The sequence below is a fragment of the Caretta caretta genome, chromosome 2, assembly GCF_965140235.1.
Source record: "Caretta caretta isolate rCarCar2 chromosome 2, rCarCar1.hap1, whole genome shotgun sequence".
Lineage (NCBI taxonomy): Eukaryota > Metazoa > Chordata > Testudines > Cheloniidae > Caretta > Caretta caretta.
In genome coordinates, this window is record NC_134207.1 from 176,306,490 (window position 1) to 176,315,043 (window position 8,554).

Genomic DNA, 8,554 nt, shown 5'->3' on the forward strand with positions numbered 1-8,554 from the left:
GCAGGGGTGGGAAGAGGTGTAGTGGGGGGCAGAGCAGGGGCAGGAAGAGGCTGGGGCTTTGGGGAAGGGATGGAGTGGGGGGCAGAGCAGGGGCAGGAAGAGGCAGGGGCTTGGAGAAGGGGTGTTGTGGGGACGGGACCTGGGGCGGAGGGGAAAGTCGATCACATACACTCCCCCCGGATAGAGGGGAAGTTGGCGCCTATGCATTCTTATAAGACTAATAGCTATTTTGAACAAAACTAATATATAGGTGTTAATCGTGGTGCAAATTTAAACTTAGGCTGGAGGCCATGATGGCATCATGTTGTCAGGTCTTAGCTAATGCCTGCAGCCTGGGGAAGAGGTGGTATTTGGCCTGCCAGTGTCACAATATTGTTTATGCTGACTGAAAGATTTTGATGTGGTTAGGGTGGCCAGGTGTCTGGTTTTCAAGCAGAAAGTCCAGTCGAAAAGGGGACCTGACAGTGTCCGGTCAGATAGACTGACCGGACACCCAAAGTCCAGTAAATGCAGCCGCGGAGGTGCCAAGTCATCACCCACGTCACCCCTACTCATCAGCCAGGGCTGCCTCCTATCTGTCCTGTTGGGTGGCTAGAGTTCCCAGCCCCGGCTCTTCAGGTGAGTCCCTCCAGACCTGAGCAGTGGTGGTGGTGAGGGGGAGTGGAAAGAGGAGTGAAAAGGGGTGGGGAGTCAGGGTGAGGGGTGGGGCCTTGGGGGAAGAGGTGGGGCTTTTGGGGAATAGGCAGGGCAGAGGTGGGAGCTGGGAGGGCAGAGGCAGGGCAGGGGAGGTTCCAGCACTCCTGCTGGAGTGTCTGGTATTTAAATATTACGAAGTTGGCAACCCTAGATGTGGTGCAAATTTAAACTGAGGCTGGAGGCCATGCTGACAGTCAATTAAGAGTGGTTTGGAGTTGGAAAAAAATGATCTAAAACCAGTCTGAAAGATGCAGGAACTCCCCTGGAGGCTGGATCACAGCTGATGTTTAGTATCAGCACAGCATAGACAGCCTCCCTCCCTCTTTCTAAAGAATTTCACAAGGAAAGATACCAAAGATAATACTGCCCTTTATAATAATACTACCCTTTATTTTAAAGGGTAACAAAAAAAGTTGTTTTGAATTAAGAAAACTATTTTAAGAGCTCCATTTATTCTGATCTGTTTTTCCCCGTACTTTTTGAATGTTACTTTTAGAGATGGGGAGAATGGCCGGCTGAGAGAGCATGAGCTGAACTAACTTGAAAGGTCAGCAAGATGTGTGGGGGCAGTGATTTGTGATATTCTTCGGCAAGCAGGAGAGCGAGGGGGAATGTCTCACTGAATGCATCCGATGAGGGGAGCTGTAGCTCACGAAAGCTTATGCTCAAATAAATGTTAGTCTCTAAGGTGCCACAAGTCCTCCTTTTCTTTTTGCGGATACGGACTAACACGGCTGCTACTCTGAAATCTGTTGCAGCCTGAGCTACATAACATGTCCTATTCTGGCAAATGCTAAAGCAACTCTTACTATCCAGAGGAGGAGAAAAAATATATCCATTCCCGTCTTGGGAGGTTAGCTTTTAGAGCTATGCAACAAATATGGGTATGAATGGTAGCAGCGGGATAAATTCTCTGTAATACACCCCCCAAGTAAATAAAAAGCCCAGTGTAAGAATGAAGAGGTTTCAGGTTGTCCCTAGAGAAAAGCCCTGGCCTGGATCGCTGGGCGGCGCTGCAGGCGGCCGGGAAGGTGGAGCGTGCCGTAGCCAGGCCGGGTTTTTGCTTAGCTCGCAGAAGGGGAAGGGCCGGAGTGGGCCAGGCCATTGGCTTTCCATGACTGTGTTTAGGGGAAGCAGCAGCTGCTGCTGCACCGGGGGAAGAAGCCTGGCCCGTGCCGCGGGGCTGATCCCCCCCCCCCCCCTCAGGTGTAAGTATCGCACAGGCTCGGCCGAGGCACGGCGCTCGGGCCGCGGTGGGGGACGCTGAGGAAGGACAGCTCTGTAGGAGCGTGGTGGACTTCAGAGGAAAATCCCGGGCGGGGGAGGACTCAGAGACTAGCCCACGGCTGTAAACTGATCCCGGTAAAGGGGCTGACCATCGGCAGAAAGACAGAGGGTAGCAGCTGGGTCGGGACACGCCTGTAAACAAGACTCCCTTACTAGAGACACTCCCTCCCTGGAAGGAGACGGGAGCCCGGGCAAAACCCGCTGGGGATCCAAACGCACCGCACTCTGGGGGGGTGGCTGGGCTCGTGTCTTAAAGGCAGGCGGAAGAGCACGTTTAGACAGGTGGATTTGGCTGTGTGGCCTTTCTCGGTGAGCTGCCTAAGCCCCGCCATACTTTTAAATGCCCCTGTACGGAGAGCCCCTGCAGCAGTGGAGGTTTTGTGCATTGGGGCCAGTTGTACGGAAGAATCACTTGAAGCCCGGGGGACTCGCTGCTTGGTGCCAATCCCCAGGGCTGGGGAGCGGCGTGGAGCGGTTTGATTGCCTGGGGCGGGGGGGGGGGGGGGGTTAGGAGGGGGCGAGCCCTGGGAAAGGGGAGCGGCTGCTTGGTACGGGAGCAGCAGCCGGGTATTTGACTCATTGTGCCCTGGTTTAAGATGGTGGCTTCGCTTCCTCCCTGCCAGTGCCCATGTGACTTCTCCAGGCGGTGTCCACAGCAAGGAGCCGGAGGTCAGGCCATAGGAGGGGTGGGGTGAGCACGTCCCTCCCCCAACCCTGTGATGTCTGCTTCTGCTCTTGCAGGGCCAGTAGCCGCGGCGGGAGGGGAAGGGGAGGCTTCCCGGTGAAGGTGGTGGGGGCTCAGCGGCGGGGGTCTGGGTGCAGCTAATTGGGGGTCAGTGGTGTGGGGGGCGCAGCGGGTGGGGCTCGTCAGGGTGGGGTTTGAGTGCAGGGAGCTCAGTGGGGGATGGTCTGGGTGCAGGGGTGGTGGGGTCTGCAGGCAGGGGGTCTTTGTGCCTGGGGCTCCAGATGCAGGGGTTGAGGTTCAATGGGGTGGTGTTTGGGTAGTGGGGTTCTGAGTGTACGGGGTGAGGCTTGGTGGGGGCATCTAGGTATGGGAGGTCCGGTGCACGGGGGTTTGGCGAATGGGGGAGCAGCTCCCTGCACAGTGACCCCTCCCCTTGTAGCTGAGGCGCGATGAGGGCAGGAAACAGGGCAGGATTCTGAGCTTTCTGCAGCTGGGGGAGGTTTGTGTGGGTGAGTCTGCCACAGCCCCAGCAACTCCTTGCAGGGGAAGAGGAAGTTCCAGCCTCCAGCCCAGCTGATCCCAGCTCAGGGTAGGAGCCACTGGTTGAGGTGTCCCCAGGCCTGCGGTGATTTACCTCTCTGGCTGCTGTGGATGTCTGAGAAAATGTACCTGCGCAGCTAGGGAGTGGCGTGTGACTGCCCTTGCAGTTTCTCTGTCAGAAAGTCATATTTCTGCAGGGAAACAAAGAAATCTGTGCGGGACATAAATTCTGCACACACGCAGTGGCGCAGAATTCCCCCAGGAGTATATGGCTCTGGTTGTTCTTCATTTCTGCCATGTTGCACGTTGGTGCGACCTTACCACTGACGATGATGTGATTATTTGTGTGCATTTAATTTTTCCTGTTATGAATTGTGTGGTGATATCAAAACATATAGCCAACACATTTATTGCAAAACTGAGTGTATGCGTCAGTTTTACGTACAGGTGCAAATGATGCCTTGGGAGACTGGGAATCAATACAAAAGTCGGATTATTTTAACGTAAACTCTGGAGTGCTGTTGTGAAGTGTCTGGGTTTTGTGATATGGAGCACTGAAGAACTGTTTTTTCAGATATGGCCGGAGAAAGCATCAGGCTAAAGGGGCAGCAGGAAAGAAGACTCATTTAGAAATGAAAAGAGAACATTGGGAGTGATGTGAGGAGATTAAATTTGATTTGATAGGCAATAGGGAGCCGATGAAGGTACTTCAGGAGTTTCTAAATGCTGTCTTAGTGATGGGAGAGAGAGATTGTTTTGCTATTTTCTTTATTTTTTGTGATGAACTGCCTGAAGAGATTGAGTTGGTCATGTGAATCATAGAATATCAGGGTTGGAAGGGACCTCAGGAAGTCATCTAGTCAAACTCCCTGCTCAAAGCAGGACCAATCCCCAACTAAACCATCCCAGCCAGGGCTTTGTCAAGCCTGACCTTAAAAATATCTAAGGAAGGAGATTCCACCGCCACCCTAGGTAACGCATTCCAGTGTTTCACCACCCTCCTAGTGAAAAAGTTTTTCATAATATCCAACCTAAACCTCCCCCACTGCAACTTGAGACCATTACTCCTCGTTCTGTCATCTGCTACCATGTAGAACAGTCTAGATCCATCCTCTTTGGAACCCCCTTTCAGGTAGTTGAAAGCAGTTATCAAATCCCCCCTCATTCTTCTCTTCCGCAGACTAAACAATCCCAGCTCCCTCAGCCTCTCCTCATAAGTCATGTGTTCCAGACCCCTAATCATTTTTGTTGCCCTTCGCTGGACTCTCTCCAATTTATCCACATCCTTCTTGTAGTGTGGGGCCCAAAACTGGACACAGGACTCCAGATGAGGCCTCACCAATGTCGAATACAGGGGAACGATCACGTCCCTCGATCTGCTGGCAATGCCCCTACTTATACATCCCAAAATGCCATTGGCCTTCTTGGCAACAAGGGCACACTGCTGACTCATATCCAGCTTCTCGTTCACTGTCACCCCTAGGTCCTTTTCCGCAGAACTGCTGCCTAGCCATTCGGTCCCTAGTCTGTAGGTGTGCATTGGGTTCTTCCGTCCTAAGTGCAGGACCCTGCACTTATCCTTATTGAACCTCATCAGATTTCTTTTGGCCCAATCCTCTAATTTGTCTAGGTCCCTCTGTATCCTATCCCTCCCCTCCAGTGTATCTACCTCTCCTCCCAGTTTAGTGTCATCTACAAACTTGCTGAGGGTGCAATCCACACCATCCTCCGCACCATTAATGAAGATATTGAACAAAACCCTTGGGGCACTCCACTTGATACCAGCTGCCAATTAGACATGGAGCCATTGATCACTACACGTTGAGCCTGATGATCTAGCCAGCTTTCTATCTATCTTGTAGTCCATTCATCTAGCCCATACTTCTTTTAACTTGCTGGCAAGAATACTGTGGGAGACCGTGTCAAAAGCTTTGCTAAAGTCAAGGAATAACACAACCACTGCTTTCCCCTCATCCACAGAACCAGTTATCTCATCATAGAAGGCAATTAGGTTAGTCAGGCATGACTTGCCCTTGGTGAATCCATGCTGACTGTTCCTGATCACTTTCCTCTCCTCAGAGTGCTTCAAAATTGATTCGTTGTGAAGACGATGATGATGGATTGAATAAGGATTTTTGTGCTTGGAAGATTTTGGTGATATTGGGTAGAGAGAGTTGTAAGTAAGGTTTCAACTGCATATGGGCTTAAAGATTCCACAAATCTGGGCTCAGAACCTGCATTAGCAGATTCATATTCAGGGGAGTGCCTAGTTCCTGTGTCTGGTTCCAGCTGCCTCTGTCATCAACACCTGATTCTCTTCAACTAGTGTGCATCTAACCTGGTCTGAAAATGGTAGGGGGTATGTATGTGTATAACCCTATGGTAAATACAAAAACTACTTGCAATAATATATGATGCTCTGGTTTGTTTGATTTTTTTTTTCCAGAAGTCTTCCCATATTAAGTAACTGATCCTTTCCACACCGTGATGAAGTAGGTAAATAATATTATACCCATTATACTGATGGGGGGAGCGTGGGTTGGTGGGGAATGACATGCCCAATGCCACACAAATAATCTGTTATAGAGCCAATTTATCATACAGGAGTTCCTGAATCCTAGGCCTATAGTCAGTCCACTGTACTACACACCTTCTTGTAATCTGAAACTCTCTCTGTAATTAAAGGTCAGCCAGGCAACAGTCTTCTAGGTTTACTCGCTTAATTAGCAACAGTTCTACAACATAACTAGAGATAGGAGGTTGTCTGTCTTTAAAAATGGTAAAGCACAATGAGCTCCCAGGGTGCAGTATAAGCAATTAAAAATAATCATTAGAACTACAGTGTGTAAACTTAGGGAGAGGGTGGAGCCTTAAGAGCACAGTGCAGCTTGTATAAATCTGATTGTTTGAATAAGGTTAGAAGTGAGGGCTCAGTTTTTCAGAAGTGGTCGGGGGAGATGTTGGACAGTCGAAGAACCCCAAATCGTGGAAGACACCTTTTTAAAGGCCTGGATTTTTCTGAAAACGCTAAGTACTCATCCGCAGAAAATTGGGCCCCATCAAATCATTAGTCACTTTTCTGAAGATCTTGGCCAAGGTGTTACAGTTTCTAATGCCCAAGCTACATAACTATGGTAGTCATTGCACAAAATCCAGTGCAAAGCTCTGATGTATGGTATTGGAAAAGCCTCTTTCTGTATTGTCTTTGTCATTGAACTTGTAGTAATGATCATCTCTCTTGCTTTCATCTGATAGAAATAATGTTGTCAACATGTCTGTGCCGTCATTGCTTTGTGAGAGAATCGCTGTGGCTAAGGAATTAATGAAGAGAGCAGAATCCCTTTCCAGATCACAGAAAGGAGGTATAGAAGGTGGAGCAAAGCTATGCAGCAAATTGAAGGCTGAGCTGAAATTCTTGCACAGGGTGGAGGCGGGGAAGGTGGCTATTAAGGAGTCCCATTTGCAGAGTACCAATCTCACACACCTCCGAGCCATAATTGAGTCAGCAGAGAACCTGGAGGAGGTCGTCAGTGTCCTTCATGTCTTTGCTTATGAAGACTGCTTTGGAGAAAAGCAAACGCTGGTGGTAGATGTTGTTGCAAATGGTGGCCACACTTGGGTGAAAGCAATTGGTCGAAAAGCTGAAGCTCTTCACAATATTTGGCTGGGCCGGGGCCAGTATGGCGACAAAAGCATCATTGAGCAGGCAGAGGACTTCCTGCAAGCAAGCCGTCAGCAACCAGTGCAATACAGCAACCCCCATATTATCTTTGCTTTTTATAATAGTGTGTCCAGTCCTATGGCAGAGAGGCTGAAAGAGATGGGCATATCCGTGCGGGGAGATGTAGTTGCTGTTAACTCTTTGGCAGAGCACTTGACTGAAGAGGGACACCTAAGTGCCAGCGAATCTGATGAAGAAAGCTCTGAGCTCCTGCAGGTGACCAGAGTAGACCGGGAGAATTTAGTAGCCAGCATTGCTTTTCCTACAGAGATCAAAGTAGATGTGTGCAATAGGGTTAACTTGGACATCACTACTTTAATTACATATGTCTCTTCCCTTAGCTATGGTGGCTGCCACTTTATCTTTAAGGAGAAAGTGTTAACGGAGCAGGCAGCACAGGAAAGGAAGGAGAGAGTCCTGCCTCAGTTGGAGGATTTCATGAAGGGCAAGGAGCTGTTCGCTTGTGAATCTGCAGTCAAAGATTTTCAGTCAATCTTAGAAACTCTAGGAGGACCTGGGGAGAAAGATCGAGCCATCTCTCTCATGAAAAGAATTAATGTGGTGCCAGACCAGCCCTCTGACCGTGCCTTAAGACTAGTGGCTAGTTCAAAAATCAATAGCCGCTCTCTAGCCATCTTTGGGACAGGAGACACTTTAAAAGCCATCACGATGACCGCAAACAGCGGTTTTGTTAGGGCAGCAGCTAACCAAGGGGTTAAGTTTAGCGTGCTTATCCATCAGCCAAGGGCACTGACCGAAAGCAAAGAGTCTGTTGCCACACCTTTACCAAAGAACTGCGCAGCCGATAGTGGGCTCTGACTAAGCCATCTAATTAATTACAGTCATTAAAATAACTGTTTAAACGTGCTGCAGTGGAGACAGTTCAAGAAAGAGAACTCTCAAAACAATAAATGTTTTCTTTTTGTGTGCCAGAGCCAGATACATGTGGTAACTTACCTTCAAATGAAAAATTCAAGAAAAGAAGAAAATCTGTACATCATTCAGAATAGTAATGTAATGGATAAAGAAATATAGGTGAAAACACGTAAATCCTCTGTATGTGGAATTTTTGGTCTTAACCAAATAGGGTATACAGTAATTTATTCATTGAGATAACTGCATTTCAGTGGAAAATGTTAACTGTGTTCTACCTTATTAAAAAGTTCCATTAGAAACTCAAGCCAAGCGTGCTTCTATTCTATCTGTGCGCTGTGACGTTCTCATCCCCTTTTGAGGGACTACAGTTTTTAAAAAGGATTGTTAAATCACCTCTGCAAAACTTAAACAAATAGGGTAAGTAAAAGGGCAATTTGATTTCTTTCATTTGTTGGATGAAGTGAATTACTAGAAAAACACGCACCATGTTAAACATGTGCAGTACACTAAGGAATGATTGTACTATACCAACTGATCACGTGTACAAATGCCAATGCCCAGATCCTCAAAGGTATTTGATTTCAATAGGAGTTAGGTGCCTAAATACCTTTTGAGCACCTGGGTCTAAGTCTTTCACTTCTTTTGGTTTTAAAAAGTGTATATCTGTCCGGAGTTTAGTACAGAAGACTGACTTAGGAGTTTTGGCTATAGCTTAACTTCCAGGGAAAAAACTGAAATTGGAGTTTCAT

At 48.3% G+C, this 8,554-nt stretch overlaps 1 protein-coding gene across 8 annotated transcripts; it reads left to right on the forward strand.

Moving 5' to 3' along the window:
- Positions 1 to 1,876: 1,876 nt before the first annotated feature.
- Positions 1,877 to 8,109, forward strand: C2H7orf25 (chromosome 2 C7orf25 homolog). 8 transcript variants are annotated; one of them, XM_048839126.2, is made up of 3 exons: positions 1,877 to 1,904; positions 5,655 to 5,704; positions 6,464 to 8,109. In XM_048839126.2, exon 3 carries the CDS (start codon positions 6,480 to 6,482, stop codon positions 7,746 to 7,748), a length of 1,269 nt encoding a protein of 422 aa, XP_048695083.1. In that variant the 5' UTR covers positions 1,877 to 1,904; positions 5,655 to 5,704; positions 6,464 to 6,479; the 3' UTR covers positions 7,749 to 8,109. The 8 variants fall into 8 exon arrangements, with proteins under 8 accessions (XP_048695083.1, XP_074981703.1, XP_048695081.1 ...); XM_075125602.1 differs by having other exon boundaries at positions 1,885 to 1,904; positions 5,658 to 5,704; XM_048839124.2 differs by having other exon boundaries at positions 1,890 to 1,904; positions 5,655 to 5,700.
- Positions 8,110 to 8,554: the final 445 nt, after the last annotated feature.